Below are 22,410 nucleotides of genomic sequence, written 5' to 3' on the forward strand. Positions count from 1 at the left end.
GAGAACTTGGAATTTCTTCAGAACGGAACCAGTAAAAATTGAAGTTAAGGGCCACAACAAATGCATTGTAACCACAAACAGGCCTTTAGTCCCTAGGATGAGATTAGACCTGGCTAAAGCAAAAAAAAAACCTCTTGGCCATGGACATCAGGTTATCCACATCTTCTGTTTTGCCCTACAGACACACCCTCATTCTCAGTATTTGCTAACTTAGAAATAGCCTTTGTTTGCACTCCCCCACCTATCATCACACGTGATAATAATTATTAACTACATGGAGGTGAAAGAGCAACTGATTAGCTAACTGAAGTGCTGCTGGGTGGGCAGCACTTTCAAAATCTGCAGTGCTGTATAGCTACTCCCTCTTATTACAAATATTCTTGTGCACCTATGATCCAAAAAGACAGCAGTGTATAAACAAGAATCAATCTGGAACATCTTTGGTTTCTCTCTAATATGACTTTGCTCCACTTGCTGAAGCCATTCTGGTGACAGGAGGTTTATTTCATGGAACTTAACAATTATATGACATGTCCACTTGAAGTATATGCATTGATTATAGTTACGATGCTGTTCAGTTCAGCCAAAGTCTGCCTGTGGAAATACAAGTCTGTCCATAGAGTATAAGCTTTTATGTATCTTTAAAGCTTATTCAGTATTTATCAGTTAGGATCCAAAAACCCATGAACAACTAATTGACTCCTCAATACCACTGTTACATACACGCAACAGAAGCAACAAGTACCTACTGTTGTTCTCATGCATCTCCTGCTTATTTATTCATCCTTAATAAAACTGAAGACCATGTGAAGAATTTATCAGTAAGTACTTGAGAGATCGCCATTTTGTTAATTACTACCTTTTATGTTTCATTTTGGGACTGTACTTATGCTTCCAGAGCTCCTTACCTCCCAGGCTTTGCAGTATGGTAATAGTCCCAGAGGGGCTCACCTGAAGAGTCAGTCTACCAGAGGAAGCCTCATATAAAGTGTGAGGACATTTTCTCTGTTTCAAAATACAACTACAGGATAAAAAAAACCTTTCTACTTCAAACAGCTTTCTGCTTAGCTTAGTCACATAGTACACAGAAGAAGTTTGATTATCTTCTCTTGTTTGCCCAAATCAGTTCAAACTCCCAGTTCCAACCTCTCAAGAGAGGTAACTTACTGTTCAACTACACTACCATGTATTGCACATCCATGTGTTGAAAAGCAGGATCAGATGAAGGAAGCAAGTTCTCAGCCCTGATCAAAAATGAGTCTCAGCTTCTGAACGTGAAAGTTCTAGCTATTTACACACATGCTTACTCATTCACCCAGTTCTCTCCGCGCTTCTGAATCAGGTCAGAAGGTAAATAAATACTTCAGTGCTCGCTGGCAGAGGTCACAGGAAATCGGCAATCTCTCCGAACACATTCCTCACCTAGACAGTATGGCATGATGAAGATGAATATAAACAACCAGGTGTCCAAGCATGCCAAAAGTTGCAGTTTGAGAAACCAGTAAGTAAAGAAGCTAGAGGTACTGCAAATAAACTAATGAATTCCAGTGCCCTTAAACAGATGTTTAGAGGAGTGACAGGATCTTTCATGTACACATTCAAAATATCAGTCAAAAGTATCAGTCAAAAATTACTTCCAAATATCAGTATGACTACATAGTTTAGACCAAGTGAGACACCACTAAAATACATTTCACAATAAGGATTTTCAGAAAAAATTGAACTACTGGTAGCATCAAAAATGTAAGTACTTGATTGTACACAATAGAAAGAATGAAAAGGAACTTCTATATATAGTCACTTTTTATGGAATTGTAACAGGATGTTCCCAAGATATTTAAATGTGAAGTTTAGTTCAGCTGTTTAGGCAGTATTGGCTAAGACATGAAAAACTTATTACTCCCAGGCAAGAATTTCCAGTCCAATGTAAACTACAATCTGCCTCCTTGGTAGCACTGGTACCTCAATCTATATTCTATCTCAGTGTATAAACTGGATGATGTGCTAGAAAGGGAAACAACATCACCTATGAAAGTAACAACTACTACCTTTTGACTTACCCTGCTTGAAAATTTAGTTTCAGTATGACATTTTTCCAAAAAGAAAAGCTATTGTGTGAAGGTAAGAGAATGATCCATCAAGCCCTGAGTTAAAGCCTTATCATTTAGGAAAGAAACACACATTATGATCCAAGCTATAATGATTAAGTGGATTGCAGAAAACCAGCAAAATTGGCAACATGCTGTCAGTTCTCTTGCAGTTTACAGCATCAGAAGCATCACAAAGTAAACTGAAAGAAAAAAAGGAAAAAACCCAACCACACAACCCTAGATCAGTTTGAATCATGATTTTGTTTGAGAAATAATGGTATGGATTCATTAAGTGATCCAGGAATAAAGCTTCGTGTCATCTCCAGCACCATTCTGAAATGCAATTCATAACACAATAATTACAAAGAGATTACTAAGAAGAGCAAGCAGCTCAAGATACTTTGTTACAGAGATACCATTAATTTAAGAAAAAGAGGAAATATTCCTAGGTGACTTTTATGTCACAACACAGAATCAGAAAAATAATCTACCCTGCTTGCTGATGGACTTAAAGGGCTGTCTGAAATTGAGAAAAAGATTACTGTGAAACTAATAAACTTCATAATTTGCATTACAAGCTTTTGAGGAAGGTTTTCTGCTTAAAAAAACTTCATTTGAGAATCATTTTTCTTCTCTCTGTGAAAGGGGATTCATTAACAAGGTGAATCCAAAAGAAGACTAGCAGGAAGGTTTACTTTTCATCTACAATTAATTTACAATTGCAAAACTGTAAATTTAATTTACAGTTCATTTACAATTGCAAGCCTGAGATATTTCAAGGTACATGGAAAAGGGTTGGTAGGGTTGGTTTGTTTTTTCTAAGGATGTGTTTTTTCTTCTTTTTGGTTTTGATGTTGGTTTTTTGTTTTTTGGGGTTTTTTTTAAACATACCTTATTCTGAGGGGGAGTGGGCAGACCAAAAGATAAATCTTTGTATGAGGCAAAGGCTTTTGTACACTTAAAGCAGGCTATTTACAAAGGACAGGGAAAAAGATAATCCAACATTCAGATGGCTTTTACCTTCCTTCATTTATTGGTTTTCACAAAGAAAGAAAAGAGAATAGTGTATCCCCTACACTAAACAGCTGACTCATTACTGGAATTATCTCAGGAGAGCCTGGAAAGCAACTTGCCATCATTTGATTTTACAGGTTAAAATGCAAAGAAATCCTACAGGTGGAGAGCTCCAAAGACAGCCAAAATCCAATCCCAAACAAACAAATCCCAAACAAACAACACAGTGTTATGACAAGAAAATAAACCCAAGAGTCCATTTTTAGAAAATAATATTGAAAGTACCATTTTTAGAAAGCAACAACAAAGAGCCAATCACAACTACATACTCATTTGCTAAGGTACAGCTCTCCTCACGGATTTCAGTGCCCAGTTTCCACATGAGCACTGAGCACCAGTCTTTAAAACACGGACCTACGGATGGGCCAAGGTTCCAACTCCAGTGCAGCCTGACAAATGACCCACGTCTCCCTAAGTGTACTGAATGAGATGTTTTACCACAACACCACGCCAGTATCTCCATGTCTCCCTGCAGCACAGCCAAGGCAGAGAGAGCTAAGGTGTGCTTCACAGCCTCCCTCACGCTTCACTGTCCCAGGTATCACAGGGATCAGCGGACATCAAGCAGATACTTTAAGGTACTGAAGATGGGGCACTGGAGATGTGATGTGCCACATCACTCAACTGTAGGGTAGACTCATCTTCAAAACACTAGCTAGGAGGGGTGTTATTAAAGGCAGCAATAAGGGTGTCAGAGTAGGACTGTTACTTTAGGAGTGGGTGCCTCTCTGCATAAAAGCCTCTATCCTGTCCCACCATTACCACAAATCCCCTAAGAGAAGCACCAGCCCCTCTAGCAGGCATCCATATGCTAAAGAGTAAAGTCCTGTCAGCTCAGACAGTAAAGCACTGCCAAGAGCCAAGGCAGGTGCTGGCTGCTCTGCTATTCCAGTACCGGGCCTGAGTATGGCAGGGCTATAGACTGGCAGTACATGCACTTCTTACTCCCAATCTTGTCAACCTTGACTGGATAGGCTGGTTATTTTAAAAAGTTATTTGTATGTATTTCAGAATACACATAATTTGGTGCACAGTACCATTGCAGAGAATCACAAGACTTACACATTTCTTTCTCTCATGAAAAAGGTTTTTACAGAAAGGGTGATAAAGGACTGGAATGGTCCACTCAGGGAGGTGGAGAAGTATCCATCCCTGGATGTGTCTAAGGAAAGATTGGATGTGGCACCTGGTGCCACAATTTAGTTGAGGTGTTAGGAGTGGATTGGACTCGATTATCTTGAAGGTCTCTTCCAACCTAGTGATTCTGTGATTCTCTGAATGTACACACTGAGAATTAATATTCATCTTTACAAATAATCTTCTAACTTTGCAGTACTTTTCTGCCAGTGATAAGTATTTAGAGGGTACGAGAAGAGATTATTTTTTCTTCTGCTACTTTATCTAGAAATAATTTGTCTTCTGCAAAAGGAATCTGCTGACAGCAGACAGAGCATCTTTTTGAGTATCACCAAAACAACTGAGTTTGTGATCACATCCATGTACCACTTATCAGGATGCTTTGGTACTGACCTGGGTTTACATGCACAGTTAGCATCATGCACTTAGTTTACACACGGTCTCAGGATGATGCCAAAGTGTGTGTTTCCAAGCTGGAGGGTTTCAATCCTGCTGTGTCTACTTAGTTTATAATAATATGTCAAACCCCTAAAACCACAACTACCCTATATAATGATGCGGCATTACCAAGAGCACTGACACTGGATCACACCCAGAGGCCTCTCAGCCTACAGTCGACTGCTTAAAGCTTCAGCCTGTGTCAGTCCTGTGGCTACTTGAGGATCAGCTGAAAGACAGCCCTATACCAGCCCACAATTCAGGGTAATGAGCTACCTTGCTGCCTTCCCAGACAGACTTAAGCTGCACAGGCGGCTGCTCTGGGAAAAGCATGCTGGCATACTGCCACTGCAGACTTCTGAACTGCCAAAGTAACATTTTGACTGATTTCCCCTCAGGTAACTGGTCACAGTGATCAAGGACTACTTACAAAATAATTCTTTATACCTCTAAGCACTGGTGAGCAAGTGTAGCATAATGAAATATAAATCCCATAGGATTTCCCCCACATTGTATGATTAAAGGTGAGGGTGAACCAACGACTCAGCTGATCTGTATCTGCGAGATGATAGTCCATCACAGTCACTGTATTTCACAAAATCAAATTGGTTGAGGTCAGAAGGGATCTCAAGCAGGGCCACAACAAGCTGCCCAAGACCATGTGGAGATGATTTTTTAACAGAGGGCATATGCTACAACTGTCCTGGGCAACCAGTGCCAATGCTCAGTCATCCTCACAGTGAAAAAGTCTTTCCTGATGTTCAGAATCTCCTGTATTTCAAGCTCTGCCCACTGCCTCTTGCCCAATGAAAAGGCATCAGATTCACTGATTCACAGATTCACAGAGCCTGGCTCTGTCCTCCTTGCAAGCTCCCTTTGGATACTTAAAATAAATTGTTAAGACCCTCTCTGAGTCTTCACCCGGCTGAACAGATCTAGCTCTCTCAGCATTTCCTTACAGCAGAGTATTCAAGTCCCTTCATTACCTTAGACACTCTTTGCCTGAATCCCTCTAGGAGTTCCACACCTGTATCTCTTATAGTGTGAGCTTAACCTCAGACTCACTGCCCACCAGTCAAAAGGAAAAGAGAGAGAAGTGCTCTCTCCACTTGATAAAGAAACCTTTTCCCCAGAGTATTCAGGCTGCGTCAGTACAGTGTCAAGTCCTGACTGTGCCTCAGCTGTGTTAACATACATACAAAAATTATGTAAGAACTTTCTGAGTTCCATAGGTACACCAGAAAACAGTCCCACAGGTACACAGTGGTCCTATGGCCCTCAAATCCTCATTTTTAAGATGAGAATTTAGATTTAAGATTAAATCTATTCATGAAAGTCTGACACCTAGGTGAAGGTAAGTGGAAGAAAGTGTCCTGTAAGCATCCTAGACTATTCCAACTGCAGTTAAGTCCTGGAACATCCAGTTATTCTTTGATATCAAGAAGTACTCACTTTCTAAGGATAAATCTGATTCCTCTGCAGAAGATGCAGAACTCCTTATAGCAGGCCTCTAGAGACAGTGCTCCTCAAGGTACAACCTCAAGCTGTTTTCGTATTTCACACAAGAGCTAGGCAGCTGCTACCAGCATTCACCAAACATTGACCCTTAGACAAAAGCACTGCTGTATGGTCTGTATAGCCAGAGAGTGCTCCCAAGGTGGATGAGCCACGACCACTGTGCATGCAGGGCTCAGGAAAAGCTTGCAGTTACCGAGGTGTAGGCACAGAAGGCTGGGATTCTTATGTCACCACAGTGCACTCTATCTGGATGCAAGCAAGATCCTGCAAATAGCTCTAAGAGATTGCTCAACACTATTAAATAGAAATAATGACAGCGATATGGTATATGTGCCTGAAGTACATTCCATCAGACTAATTACTCTGAATCTTGTGAATTATAAATATCTAAACACTAAACATTTATCATCCTGACAACCAGTTTAAACATGACTGTGCTATACCAGAAGGAAACAGAAAAACCTAGAGGTAAACTCCTGGACAGGAAAAGAATTCATGACAGAATTCTGGGCTGGGGACTGGTCCCTGGATTTCTGTGGAAGACAAAAGTTGCAGAATTTGGGCAATTTCCATTGTTAGAAGAGGAAGAAAAGCATTCTGAAAGGCAGGTTGGCCAGAGGTGTCCAAGTATCCTTGCGCTGTTGAAAGTGAAGGGGAAGATGGGGAGAGAAGTGCACTTATTTAGCAGAAAAATTGAAGAAGGATTGAAATTAAACAAATAAATAATATGGAGAGGCTGAACTGTTTGTACAAATATTCTAGACAGGTGATAAACCCACCAAATTGCTGATATATATATATTGATTTTAAGAAGGAGGTATAACTAAAGGAAATATTTACCCAAGATGAAATTTAGTGGTCAGCTTCATTTTACACTTCAGAATTGGCTGGAAGCTAGTGATCTTCATATTTTTGTTTAAATTCTAATAGGGAAAAATTGAAACACAAGCTGATGCCATAGGAGATGACAGTCACAGGAAAGGTAATAGACAAGCAAGCAGGGCTTCTCTAGTGCTTTCGTGAAGAGGAAAAATATAATTTCCTAAGGTCATGTAACTGATGCTAAAGGTTTCGAGCAAGTTACCCTGGTATTTCTGCAAGCTTAAAAACTGTGATTCCTAAACCAGAAAAGCACCATACAGAAATACCTCCGAAGAAAAGGAGCATGTGTCAGAACCACCGTCAAAAGTGGCTGCAGGAACATATGATTACAACTGTACACCATTTGTTATGTGTTAATGAAAGAAGTTCAGCACCAGTAGTAAAAGCATGTTATAAGCACATTGTGTTCATGAGAACTACTTTAGCAAAAACCTGACAGGATTAGAAGTGTAAATAACTGGATTTAGATTTAAAACAGGAACAACTGGGAGTCATTTCAGAACATTTTATGAAGTAGCCTAGACAATCATACAAAGAAAAAATAAAAATGAAAAGCAATAAAATGAGCCTAGATAAGAGAGGAAGCAAAAGAAGAAAACTGAAGTAGGTAAGCCAAAAACATGGGAAATCTCAACCATTTTTAAGAGAAAAAGTCAAATGATGATCTCTGGGGCTCCACATAAGACCACTTTTTTCCAAATGACAAGCCACACTGGTCCCTCACTAAACTGTTGCTGTAGAATATTTAATATTTATTAACACAGAAAAACACCCATGTATTTTTTTTTCACTTAGGGAAGCACAGACCACATTTGCAAGGACAATTAAAGAGTGCCCACTGAAGACTAACAACACAGAGGATTTATTCAAGTCAGAATGTCAGTCATAGGTCCAAAGGTTTTAGCAGGACTGGCTAGAAAGGCATACTGACTTGAAACTCTCGAACTGTCACCCAAAAAACCTCAAAAACAGGTGAAAAACAGGTGAGGGAAAGAGATTGCACACCAAGACCGATGGAGTTACAGTATTCAGATGGTTTGCTGTACAAAGTCAGTGGTTTTGAAGAACCAGGCATCTGCTAAGCAACTGATAATACAATAGCCCAACACAGCATGCATTCATTAACAGTTGTTTGTCTGGTACTTCACAGGCAAACAGACAACTGTCTTCCAAACAGGATCCCAACAATATTAAAACTTAGAAAAACCTCAAAATACTCACCCATGAGATAAAATAAAAACATGAAATTATTACTGACAGTACTCATAGGTGATGTAAAAGCTGTGAACTGGTAAAAAATGATGATAATAGTATGATGCTAAAAACTGTATTAGAATAACCTGTAAAGCAGAAACAGGCAAGTCCTGTGTATCTAAATACTGCTAAATATAAACTTGTCAAACAGTGACTAAACTCACCCTAAAAAGCAATTATTTAGAAAAGCATTTAAGTTACAGCAATCATCTAAACATGAACACTTTAATGTCATGGCTCAATAGGCTTGACACTCCTTGAACACACCTCAACAGTGGTACCTATTAGCAATTACAATTATTAGTAATTACAAACTTGTAATAAAAAGTATATACACATCACTGTTCAATTCTCATGATCTGTACTTCGGTACTGACCTTAAATTAGAAAGAAGTCAAAAACCAGCTACAAAAACAATTAAGGATCATAAAATCCAACCTACAGTTACAAAGTTACTATGAACTATGGAACCATCCAGACTGAGCCCCAAGATACTAGAATATTTTCTTTCTGTCCTCGAAGTTGATAATAAATGTAATGTTCATGATTACGATGAACTTTAAAAGATCAGCTTTGCAGTTATACTTTATCTAACGTCAGAAAACAAATTGCACAATATATAAAGCTTATCAGATAGGTCACCAGCATTTCATACAACCATGTATTTTGGTTCAAAAACCACATTACCACCCTCTCAGAAGACACACACATGCTCAAGGAAGAAAACCCATCATAAATATCCACAAAATAAACCTTTCCAAATCCACAAACAAGCCTAAGTTATTAAGCATAATGATATGTACAACTAATGTCACTATACCTAAACTACAGTCCAGATTGGTAGGTTGAAATACTGTTTTAAATAAGACAGTTATACCAAATCAACAAAGAAACATTTATCTTGTTTACGGCTCAATTTTTACTACTTTCCCAATTTTTGATCCTCTGTGCACATGAAAAAAAAAAGCTGCAAATTAATGGAAAGGTATAAGAAAATTCCATGTCACTAAGCAGAAGTAGCTTGGTATCATGTAAACAAGACAAAACAAACACACAGAGAAAGTCATCACAGGCTTCTGCAGCTATGGACTATTCCAGAAAGTACTCTCACTCTTTGAAAATAACCAAAATATGAAGCAAAAGCATTACAAGTATTTTCATGATAGTTACCCCCCCCTTTTTAAACTATTCTAACAAAAGACTATGTCCTAGCAGCCTGACAAGACATATAGTCATATATAGTAATTTTGCATAATTACCAGGTAAAAAAAATTCCCACCATATTTTGTCACTTTAAACAACAAAAAGACAATCTCCTGCTTTATTGGTTTTATATTATTCAATGGGAAAACTCCATAGACAAAAAATGCAATGTAAATACTTAAATCTGTACTTCTCACTTTACTACATGAAACTGCAGACCAAAAAGTTCTGTAAATCAAAACATTCAGACAAACTATTTTCTGAGAACAACCAAATGAAAACTGCACTAATAAAACCAACCTGGCTGTAAACTTCCAAAACAAAAAAATAAATATCCTCAAGAATGTCATTATCCAGAGAATGTCTGTGTCATAAATTTCTCCAAGAAAAGAATTTAAAGGCATATATACTAACTTCACTGTTCAGCATCAGAGGTTTGCACTTGCGTAGGAAATACAGCCACAATTAAGCTATTAGCAAATTCTGCTCACGTTGTTTATGTAGTTTGGGTTCAAAGGCCAAAATCTTCAGAGATTACTGAGTGTAGTTCTTAAACCTAATTAAATCTAATAATTAATATAAGTGTATTATTATGTTGTGGAGCCAAACACAGAACAAACTCAAAGTGAATCCGAATTCATTATCATCTTGCCTTGCAGGTATGAGGAAAGGATGAATGCAATTAAGTAAATAAATATCAAGAGAACAAAAATTGTTCTGGGCAGAGAATGTTTCTAGATTTCTATGAACACCAATGGTGTTAAAATCCAAGCTTAAAGCATTGTAAGGCAAGCCATTTTACTGATGCTAACTGTGGCGGTGGTAGGGCACTGGCACAGGTTGCCCAGAGAAGCTGTGAATGCTCCATCCCTGGCAGCATTCAAGGCCAGGCTGTACAAGGACTGAGCAACGTGGTCTAGTGCAAGGTCCCTGCCCCACGGCAGGGGGTCAGAACGTCAAGAACCTTTCCCACTCTAAGCATTCCGTGCTTCTATGAAGCATGCTATTAGTCAATTTAATGAAATACAGTCATTCCAGTGAATCTTTGTTCTGTTTGTAGAAAATACCCAGTTTTACATTTAGATGAAAGTAGATTTACTCCTAAATTGCCTGTTTTGCTTTTCTATGAAATAAGCTGCTAAACCAGGAGAGCCAGTAACCTAAATGAAATTCATCTTTGCGTCACTCAGAGTAAATGTGTATTATCTCCTTTAATTTATTTACCAATTCAATACTGAGATCAACAGAGACCAAGAGGAAACCGAACATAGTACAAAAAAATATTTTCATGTTATTTCTTCTCAATATTCTCTTTTTACCATGAAAAACAGAAGTATGTTTAGGTGCACTTTGTGTTTTCAGAGGGGGGGAAAAATGTATACAGCACTGCTTCTTACAGCTATCAAGTTAGGAAAATGTACAACAGCTTTAATTTCAGGAAATCACTTATTACCACACCAGTCCAACCACAGCATCACAGTGCAGTTTGGGTTGGAAGGTACCTTCAAAAATCATCAATGACACCCAAAACATCAGGTTGCTCAAAGACCCCTCCAGCCTGGACTTGTACACTTCCAAGGATAGGGCATCCACAGCTTCTATGAGCAGCCTGTTCCAGTGTCTCACCTGCCTCCCTGTAAAAGATTTCTGTGAGTCCAATCTCAATCTACTCATTTTCAGTTCAAAACCATTGTTCCTTGACTTCTTACTAACACACCCAGGTAAAAGTCTTTCTACAGCTCTCTTATATACATTCCTATACTGAATATACTGAAGTATATTCAGTATATTGAAAGGCTGCTCCAAGGACTCTCTGGTACCTTCTTTTCTGCTGGCTGAAAACCCCACACTTTCTCAGACTCTACTCATAGGAGAGGTGCTTCATCCCTCTGATGATTTTTTGTGGCTCTTTTCTGAGCTCTTTTCAGTCTAAAAGGTCCATGTTCTTCTTGTGCTGAGGACCACAGAGATGGATGCAATATTCCAGGTCCTACCAGACAAGAATCACCTCCCTTGGCCCCCCAGCCAGACTTCTGATGCAGGCCTGGCTTTCCAAGTGCACACTGCTCTCTCAAGTCCAATATTTCATTCACCAGCACCCCTAAGTCCTCCTGCACAGAGGTACTATCAATCTATTCATCCCACACATGCTACTCATGTCAAGGGTTGTCCCAAGCCACAGGCAACACACCCAGGACCTTGGACTTGGCCCTCCTGAACCTTGCTGAGGTTCCAGCAGACCTACTTACCTCCCATCAAAGGTACCAATTGTACCTCTCAGATTGGTGTCACCTGGAAATCTGCTGGGAGTGCACCTTCCCACTGTTTATGTAATAATGAAAGTATTAAACAGTATGATTCCTTGAGGGACCACTCATTACTGTTTCCACTTGGCCATTAAACCACCAACCATAATTCCTTGGATGCAGCCACCATGTCAATTCTTTATTCATCAGAGAGTCTATCCATCCAACTTCCTTCACTGCAATTTAATAATAAGACTGTTGAGAAGGAATACCATACCAAAGGCCTTACAGAAGCCTAGATAGATGACATATCTACCTCTTCCTTTGTCTACTGATACAGTTACACCATCACACAAGGCCACAAGATTAGTCAGACAGTTAGTCCTTTGTCAAGCCTTGTTGGCTGACTCTAGGATGAACAACTCCACATCTTCTATATGTTTCAACAAATATTTAAAGAATATCTGTTCCATGATCTAAAGACTAAATTATAGCCCGAGTTTTCTCTTGAATTTTAACATTGCCAAAGAGGTTTCCCCCACTTTGGGGGATTAAAGAAAGTTTCTCAAGTGTTTGTCATGGGGTTTTATACTAAGTTCTTTTGCCATAACATGCAATACCTGTAACTTCCCAGACTAAATCTCCCACAAAAACTCACTTAGAAGAGGACTTAGTGGATTGGGGGAATGGTAATGAGATAAACAGATTTTGATCTCTAAATCTCTCTTTTAAGAATGGGCCAAGTCAGTCAAGAGAGCTGTTTTTTGGGTGGCACTCTGGGATTAACTACTAATCCCATCCACTGCTGAAGATGACCAGGTGCATACATGATAACCACCCCTCAAAAAAAACCAGGCAGCTGCAGGACAGGAGAGATTCAAGTGGTATGAAGATTATTGCTGTGTATGAAAACACTACTAAGCATCAGGTTCTGTTAACACACAAACAAGAAAACAAAAGAGTTACTCAAATATAGGTATAAGAATATGCCCTTTATTCTTTGGCTTTTTCTCCCTAGCATAACTACACAGCGTCTGTTTCCAGGCTATATTCTTTTAAAAACAAACAATCAAACAGAAATATAAGTAAGAAGTATTGTAAGAATCATTCTTTTCCCTCCTAAAAGATTAACTGAGTCAAAATGACTTTTACAAAGGAGTACTTTGGGTTTGTTTTTTGTTTTTATTGTTCCTTTTTGCAAACCATCTTTGAAAGGCTTTAACTATCAGCATAAATATTTCATTTTAACACTATCTAGACAGCACATTCCAAAAAGACAAGCATCAGATCCACCAAATACCTGCACAGTATCTTACATTCTGTGTAAGAATGTATTCAAGATACGTGGATTATGCCTTTATTTTTCAGCATTTAATTTCAATTACTTTTGCTGTTCTGGTCTATGAGACTAAGAGGCCCTTACAATGCTCTGCAAATCCATTATTGGAGCAAAATGTAAGTTCCATACTTGTTCAACAGTTCCCAAAAGCATAAAGAATGATGGCATCTTTTCCGATTTCTTTGTGTTTTGCATTTTTCTGGCCTTCTGAGTTACCAGCTGCTTCAGCAACCTTCTGTTTGACTGTTCACCCAGAAATGTGGGCTGGAATACCTTTCAGCATTCTTTTTCCACATTCCCTAATATAAGCAAGATAATGAACATTAACTTTGAAGTCAAAGGAGTTAAAAACTCTCCTGTGATGGTTTTACAGAACAAGGAAATAAAAGCAAGTTTCCTTAACTCACAGAAATTCTCATTCAGTATAAGGATTCAAACACTATCATGAGAGCAACAAATTAGCCAAGGACCAAGAAGTGTATGCAAGTGTCTGGTGAGCATATAGCTCAGGTACAGTGACAGACACACTAACAAAACTAGATAGCAATGTATATTCTGTGCCAAAAGACTAAATACTATTACAACTAAAATATTTTTAACAGTGTACCTAAAACATGTTCACTACATTATAACTTAGCTTATAAAGGTATGATCAAAAATGGGATCTCTTTAGGTTCATTTCATGGCTATATAGTAACTAAATGAGTAATTTCTACCTTGATTCCTGTTTACTCAAAGAATCTCTAACGGGTTCGCTTTTTTTCACATCCAGATACACCAAGTTCATACAGAACAGAAACCTGTGCTCCTACCTTGGATTTAACTTAAAGGTGGCTAACCCAATCTGCGCAAACACTGATCCACATTTGGTGATACGGCAAGATTTGAGCTGTATTTTTCAGTTAACTTCAAAAGACATAAGGATCTAACTGCACTCAGCTCTTTAGAGAAGAGAAGGCTGGGGGTAGAGGGAAGAAATACAACATATTTCAAAATTAAGTTGCTCTTTCCACAAGTTCATTTGGGAAAAAAATCCTCCTTCAACAGATTTTTGACAGCTGGGCCTGAGTGCTGAAGTACTTCAACAATGATCACAGTGGCATTCTCCTAGATACAAACAAAAGACAGATAATCAGTGGGAACAGGGCCTTGGGTAGAAATCTTATCCATGTACTCTGAAGCAAACAGACTCAGACTCTGGCACTAGTCAGAATGACCTAGTCTCATTCATTCCTGTACAGATGCCTCTTCCACACACAGGTCAATCTAAATTACAAACAGCAAAATTCCCAGAGGAAGCTGTCAATAGACAGCTCAGCTGTGCTGAGGCAATAGTGATATAATCTTTATGTTTTCAATTTACTGAAACACTAGTTGCTTCCACTTTCATAAACTTTCTAATGTTCCGTTGCTTACTCAAGCAATGCACGTATTGCACACCACCTGCTTTCCACAGAAAGATGAGCTGAACCAACACAGTAGGGCTCACCTAAAACACACAGTTCATTACAGCAGTTTGTCAGGTAATTCTGCCTTAACAGATTGACAAGGGAGGAATCTCTCTTGGTGGGGTCTATTTTTGTTTCTGGAATAGCCACACCACCTTCTCAAACATAGAATGAAATTAACAATAGTATTTTTCTGTTGGCAACTGTATCTGCATTAGGGTTCTGAGATAAAACTCTGCACTACAGATAAACAGTAAGTAGAGTGTATAAATTAGGTAGTTTAATTATTCCATGCCATTTGTCCTTTGAAAACTTACAAAGGACAAAATGCTGTAGACAATCACGCTTCAGTTTAGTCTCAGTATCAGCACTACTTATTGAGGGAACAATGTGCTTTCAGAACACTTCAGATTTAAACCTAAGTTTAGCTTGAAAAAACATTTGTGCTATTCCTGGAACTCTCTCAGTAACTTTCAAAACTTTTAACTTCTAAAACTTTCATATCTCTTGGACTTCTCTCATCCAGTTTTAACACATCCAACTTCTTTGCACAGAATTAATAATGTTTAAAACCTGTGGCATGCTTCCCTCTTTTTGACCAACACCATGTGTATGACTTCCTAGTATTTCCTACATGCTAGTTCTTCCTTTGTTTTCTCCTGATTTCCTGCTCTTCGTTCTTGCCAGGTATGATAATTATAGTAAAAAAGGGTGAATACTGAAAAACTTTATAATTTCATCAGTAACAGCCGTTCATAACAGTGGCATTTGTGTACAAGAACAGATTTTCTTCAGTCTTCTACCATTCAGCTTACAGAAGCTGATAGAAAAAATATTGTGCTTACAGCGTTCTATTGCTGCAACAAAGCTAATCACCATTAATTGCATGTCTACCTTACTTAATTTCACACCTCTATGTGATTAGTTTTGCAGAAATTGCAAGGTAGTGGTTTCCCCTATGAAACTGCTGTTACCACCATACAACAACAAAATTAATTTGAAGCAACTATAAGAGCAGAATTGTTATTTCTTCATTGAGTACACACTCAAATACCCATTCTCCAAAGATTTCTCTGCTCAGCATGTATTTTTTCATCTTACATTTATTCAACATTGTTTGTCAGTGTAACATACAAATTTGGGGTCACTTGGCTCTTTGACATGTAAATAAAGCTGAATTAGTCTGAATTCTTTAACTGTTCAGAACTTCTGCTAGTTCCTATTAACTTTGGCAAGTGTAGATCATTTATCAAGTAGTAAAAACAAAAAAGTAACAAACCCTTTTTAACGGCTGCACACAAGGTATCCTTTTGTGGTGCACTAAAAATAAATGTTCGTAAACTTTCTCTTCACATTATCATAACAATATCCAAATGATGATTTGTGTTTTCCTACCCCACAAAAAAGATGTTCTTATAGATGGACATATCTGTATATATGAGAATACATTGAGATGTTAATATCCAGAATGAAAGTGTATTTCCTTGGAAACAGCTTCTGCTAAATATTTACCTATCCAGCTACAATACGTAAGAAGAGCTAAGTTAATTATTTGTTCCTTTTACAGTAGTAAATATGTACTGTGTCAATTACCCAAAATTATCTGAAAGAGTTCAGTGTGAGTAAGGCAGACCAATGAAAATACCATTTACAAGAAAAACAAGGAAGTTCGTTTCTCCAGCTGAAGGAATTATACGAAACAGGAGTTTGCCATTGTTGGCTTAACAGACCCATTTCCTCTTCAGTGTATATACACAAAGTCTGCCAGTTTCTGAATACACCAAGTTCGGCATGTTCAACACCTAATTCTGCTGACACAGATTTAAGAAATACATATATTCACCTTACATTCAAAAGCATCTTTTGGCATAAGATTGCTGCTCATACCAATTCAAATGGCTTATCATCCATCTACTTTCCGTGCTACAGCACAGAGAACAGAAGGACACTTGTACCAAGTCAAGTCTCTTCACTGACACATTCACTATCTTTAAAATAAGAAGCACCTAACTCTTAAAAAAACATGCTTTGCACGTGACAAAATACCAACCAAACCACTGCAAAAAGATGGCACTATCACATATATCTCCAGTACCTAATCTGGCCAGGGTTTACAGACTCATAAGCATAGCTAGCACAAAATTTGCAGATAATTATCTTAGATATTCAAGGCATATCCCAGTGAGAAAACAGTGTACAGAATTAGTGTATAGAGTCTACAGGCAGACTACGTCCAGGACTGATGGTTTATGGCTACAAACCTACCATGAAGGCTCAAATGCTGCTTTCTGAGCCCCTGGAAAATTTACATGGATAGCAGGAAAAAATCAGATATGGAAGTATGACAAAAAAAAAAAGTAAGTACATAGCTCTTACTACTTAAAAATAAATATGACATACATGCTCAAAATAAAAACATGCAGAACACATTGGCATAGGCCAACATTAGAACACCTCTTCGTTTTCTCCCCTAATTATAAAAACAGTGTGTTATGGATGGATATTAACAACTTCAAGCTCTGGAGAACAATCACAGAGTTTTTCAAAGTGTTCAGCAGTGATGACATCCAGAAGAGTTTGAAAAACACAGATTAAAACCAAACTCGGTGGAAGACTGCATTCATTCCAAAGTGTCTCAAAACACTACTGCTAAGTTTTGCTAGATGAGACTACTACTATGTAATATGCTTCTGTGTATATTTATGGATTCTGGCTTTCCACAATTACATCCGTAAAAAAATACTTTGTCCTGTTCTAATATGTCAAAAAACCCCAAATAATGATGTACAAAAAAGCACTTAAATGTGGTATTTTAATGTTTAATCAAAGAGCATTTATTTTTAATTTAATATCTAAAAATAATCTTAGCACACACCAGAAATTTTACACAAATTACTTTGGATTTTGAGCTCTTTGATTTCACGAAAAGCAAAAAAGTATCATTAGAAGACTGTATCAAGCAGTGTATGTGTGTGTCTGTGCGCATGTGTGTGTGACACAGTAACAATTAGGAGGAACCTACTTTACCAAGAAGGCACCGTGTCTTTCACAAGTTAAGGAGGAAAAAACCCCTTTTCCTCTGAACCAAAAAGATTAATTTTTTCTTTATGTTTGCTACATTATGTGCATTTTTATGTGTGTACATCTAATTTTTAAGCAAGTATAATAATAAAACAACCTAGCACAGATACACTTGTTTGTGCCTTGAAAGGTTGGTAGTACCTTTCACTTTGCACTTGCAACTAGTCTGAAGAACACGTACAGCCACTTAACAAGGCTCAGCTTAAACTGCATTAGTATTCTCTTTACAAGTCAAAGGATACTCCCTTACTGTGCTTAGGTTTTTCATACCAAATAATACTTAAGAGAGGGACTGAGAAATTGGCATTTCCAGAAAAGAAAAGAAAAAAAGAAGAAAGAAAGAAAGAAAGAAAGAAAGAAAGAAAGAAAGAAAGAAAGAAAAAAAAGCCAACAAAACAACAGACAAAAAAAATCCCAAACACATTTGCTTATGTTTACATGAAATTAAGCAGCACTAGTGATTTTCCCCATAAAAATGAGGTGGAAAGAGATAAAATGGGACAGTAAACAACTATTCAGTATAAAATATCAGATGATTTTAAGCATGTTCAGATGGTTTTCATGCCACCAGCCTCACCATTTTTAACTAATATATTTTCATTTGAAAATGGTTTTGTCTGTCTCATAAGCACGCGGATGACCCATACAAACAACAAACTTAGTAAATGAGCAATTGCTTATGCTGGGGAAGCAATGAAAGTGACTAAAATAAAAGTGCTCTAAGGTACTTAAGATAAATCCATTTATGGAAGAAGTTTCCCTAAAATTCTTTTAGAAATTGAAACTTGAGTCTGTGCAATACCAAGACCCCAAGAGTCATTCACCACACGCTGCTTTTCACAAGACAAGATCATTAAGCATTAATCCAAACGTGCACATACACTTTCAGTAAAACATATGACTGTGGCTGACAAAACAAAACACAAAAAAAATGCACGGACAGGAACAATTTCTGTATTGGTTTTATTACCCAGGTATATGGATGTGCTGTAAGTACAGGCAGCCAAAAGTTCGCCCCCCTAGATCTCTAGTACATCACGCCTGCACTTTCAAAAGCCTGTAGGAACTCTTAGCTGGCACTGATGAGGAATGTAGAAATCTTTTACAGAGGAACTTAATAGAGTTTTCCCTAATTCTTTCTATGAGTTGGCTTCTCTCCATTCTTCTGCAAATCACCACACACTATCTGGTCCAAAGCAATGCTGTAACTGGACTCCAGCCTACCAACATCTAGTCCAGTACTTCATATTAGTGGTGGGAGGACCTTGTGAATGCAGCTCAAGTTCTGTGTTGCTAACTGAAGAACTGAATTTCTTCTCTAGGTAATATATATCGGTCTCATTCAGTGAATTTCAAACATATCTGAAAATCTAGGAGAAGCCTCTAGCACTGCTGGAAGAGAAATCAAGAATGTACAGAAAAAATTTGGACCTGAGTAACAGGTCAAATGTATGAACTGCATCTCCTGAAACAAGTGTCTGTCATTAATCGTACTTAGACATCCATAACATGAAGCGAGGGGAATCTATTTTATCTTTCTGTGAATCTTGGAAGTCACACCATGCACTGCCAAAGACCAAAACCAAGCCAAAACATGACAGAACATTATTACTGTGAGTCCTGTATCCATGTCCACTCCTTCTCTCCCACATCAGCTAGAGATCCCAACCTTCTCTATATGCAGAAGATAATCTTCAGGAAGTAGCATATTCATATGGAAGCACTAAAATATATTCAAGATTTTCCTTTCAAATTGCCTTACCTCATTGAAGAGGCAGTTTACTACCCCAGTATAAATCACTACTTCCACATACATGGCCCAAGAAAAGAAATCTTCCCTGTAAACATCCCACATCCATTGGGAACATACTCACTCATCCACACATCAGACAGCAGTGCAAAAACATTTAAAGGCCTGTAAGTCCAGGCAGGAACTCTTACCAGGGAGCTACGATACACAGTGCATCACACTGGACACGGGCAGGCATACTTTAATTCAAAAGGCTTATTCTAACATAAGCCAAATTTCTATTAGACAAATGCCGCCTCTGTGTACTTTCAACTCCAAAATAGCAAGCTCTGTTTTAATGAAAGAGAAATTATACAGTTCATTTTATTTCCTGACCAGTGGGTGGATTCCAGCGGTATTAAAGATCCTGTAATCATCCTGCACACTTCAGGTTACCCCTCAGTTTAGCATGTGCATGTGGGCTTCTGCGGCTCCCTTTCCTTTATAGAAACCGGTGCGCAAGCTGAGTACAAGCACCTTATCCCGCTTTACCTCAATAAATAAAAAACACAATTAAAAAATGCAACCGGTGAGCTAATAACCTTCCCGAAGCTCACGGAACAATGGAGACATCACACCCGCTACGATCGACCTGCACAGCGACTCCCTTCCTTAATCGGCTTCGCTACCATCGCTCTCCCACACACATCGACATTCGCCCCTCGTCCCGCAGCCCCCTCACTCACCCGCCATCAGTTCCCTCTCCATTTTGAAAGGCCGCTTCCCGTTCCACACCGAACCCACCCGCCGACGATGCCCGCCGGGCGGGCACACACGCCCCGTTCCCCGCGGCGGGGGCTCGGCCTGCGGCTCCCCGCGGCGCGGGCGACGAGCGCCCAGAGGCGCCGCGGGCACCGTCGCTGCCGCCCCGTCCCCGCCGCCGGTGCCTGCAGGGACCGCGCCGGCGGCGATGCCCAGGCTGCAGCCCGGCGGCACCTGGGGCGTGCGCGCCGGCCGCGGCCCGAGGCGGCCGACCCGCGACGGGCGGAGGAAGCCCCGCACTCACCCAGCAGCAGCAGCTTCAGCTCGCGGCGGGCGTCCCGCTTATCCCGACGCAGCTGCCGCTCGATCTCGTCGTTGATCCGCCGGGCTTCCTTGGCTTCCTCGCTCAGGCAGCACGCCATGATGGACTCCAGAGTCATTCTTCCTAACTGGTTCAGACACAGCCCCCACCCCCCCTAAACCCGCACGCACACTCGCACACACGCACCCCGCCGCCGCTCCGGCCCCGGGGGGCACAGGCGCTCTCCGAGAGCCCGGGGGCCGCCGCAGGGCAGGCGCGCAGGCACAGCAGTCTCGATGCCACAGAGGGGCAAGAAGAAAGGCAGGGCCGCTGGCGGCGCGGATCCCCGCTCCCTGCCGCTGACACCCGCCGCTGCCAACTCCTCCTCTCCTCTAAATCATGCACCGAACAACATGGAAACATCCACCGCGGCAGCAGCAGCAGCGCTACCCAGCCGAGCTGCCCCTCGCCCCGCTGCTCCCCTTCCCTCGCCGCCGCCCGCAGCCTGTGCGGCCCCCGAGTGTCCCTGGCGGCCGCCGACACCCCCGCCGCCCTCCGACGCGACCACCCCACCCCCCGTGGAAGCGCTAATGCCCGCTAATCCCTCCCCCGGCCCGCACACGCACACATCTCCCCGCCGCTCCCCGCCCCCGGAGCGGGAGCCGGCTCCTGCGGGGTGGGCGAGACCGCCGTTGCCCGGCAGGAAGAGCTTCCCCACGGCCGCTCCTCCTTCCCGCCGCCTCGGCCGCTCGCTCTTTCAAGCAGGAGGCGGGGGCTGAGGGAAAGCGGAGCTCGCTGTCGCGGAGCCGGCGCCGTTCGGCTCCGCTCGGTTCGGCCCTGCCCGCGTTGCCGAGAGAGCAGCGGAAAGGGAAACGAGTACACTAGCGGGGGTCGAGCTCGACCGCCTTATAAATGGTTGGGCTCCGCGGGCGTGGTGCGGCAGGAATATGGCGGCGCGTGTCCCGCCGCCGCTCCCGCTCTCTCTCCGCCCCGCGGCGCGGTGGGGGTGAGCGGCCGGGGCAGCCGAGCCCCCGCCCGCGCTGTCCCGCCCCCCAGGGCTGCCCCGCCCGCCCTGCGGCGGCGGAGGAGGGTACGGGAGGAGGTGCGCGGAGGGACTGAACGGATTCTCACGCCAAATGGCTGCGAGGAGCTGTGCCTGCTCCGGTTTCTCCTGTCGGGCAGCGCCTTCCCCAGCGCCGTGTTTGCTTTCGCTTCCTTTGTTTTTAGTCGTGGGCACACATTTTTATTCGGTTCCCATCCTAGGAGAGATGAGCTGGGTTGGCAGGGACTGGCGGAAAATGTGGCCGGATGAAAGAAAGGAAGGAAGGAAGGAGGAAAGAGACGAAAATGCCTTTTCCACCTTTGGCTGGAATGTGAAAGGCAGAGCAGGACACACGCACACCGTCAGAAGGTTTAGTGCCCTGACTCGCTGCTGGGAAGGCAAACCCGTGCGTTCGGCACGAACGCGCTGGGACACCCCAGGGAGCGCCACCGGTGTGGCCGATACTCGGCTGCGGTGAGTTCTGTTCGCCCCAGCCCCTGCCTCAGGCCCAGTCCCTGGAAAGCTGGCATACGATCGAACACTATGCACTGATGCACCTTCTAGTTTTTGTGAATTCATAAATTCAACACAGAATTCCCACACCTGCACTTTCTTTGGCCACCTCCATTTTAAGCTACTTGTATCTAGGAATGTTGCCAAATCGGCTGTGAATCTGGTACTAGCCTAGGTAGTGGGTAGAAAGGCATATCACTATCTTCTAGCTCCATGTCTGATACCTCACCAGCACCTGCTGACATCTGTTTTGAAATTCAGATGCTCTTTCCTAGAAGCTTCCATATGTCCTGACAAAACTATTTAAGTAAGGTCTGCCATAATGTATAAGACAATGAGGAAATTAAAAATAA

General features: G+C 41.0%; 1 protein-coding gene across 1 annotated transcript in view; it reads right to left on the reverse strand.

Moving 5' to 3' along the window:
- Nucleotides 1-21,114, reverse strand: part of LOC134564177 (guanine nucleotide-binding protein G(q) subunit alpha-like) — a 119,587-nt gene extending 98,473 nt beyond the window's left edge. The window contains exon 1 of the mRNA XM_063422870.1: nt 20,506-21,114. Within this exon, the coding sequence (XP_063278940.1) occupies nt 20,506-20,641 (136 nt within the window). The 5' untranslated portion in view covers nt 20,642-21,114. The remainder of the gene's footprint in view (nt 1-20,505) is intronic.
- Between the last annotated feature and the right edge of the window lie 1,296 nt (nt 21,115-22,410).

This window comes from Prinia subflava, chromosome Z, assembly GCF_021018805.1.
Source record: "Prinia subflava isolate CZ2003 ecotype Zambia chromosome Z, Cam_Psub_1.2, whole genome shotgun sequence".
In the NCBI taxonomy this organism is placed as follows: domain Eukaryota; kingdom Metazoa; phylum Chordata; class Aves; order Passeriformes; family Cisticolidae; genus Prinia; species Prinia subflava.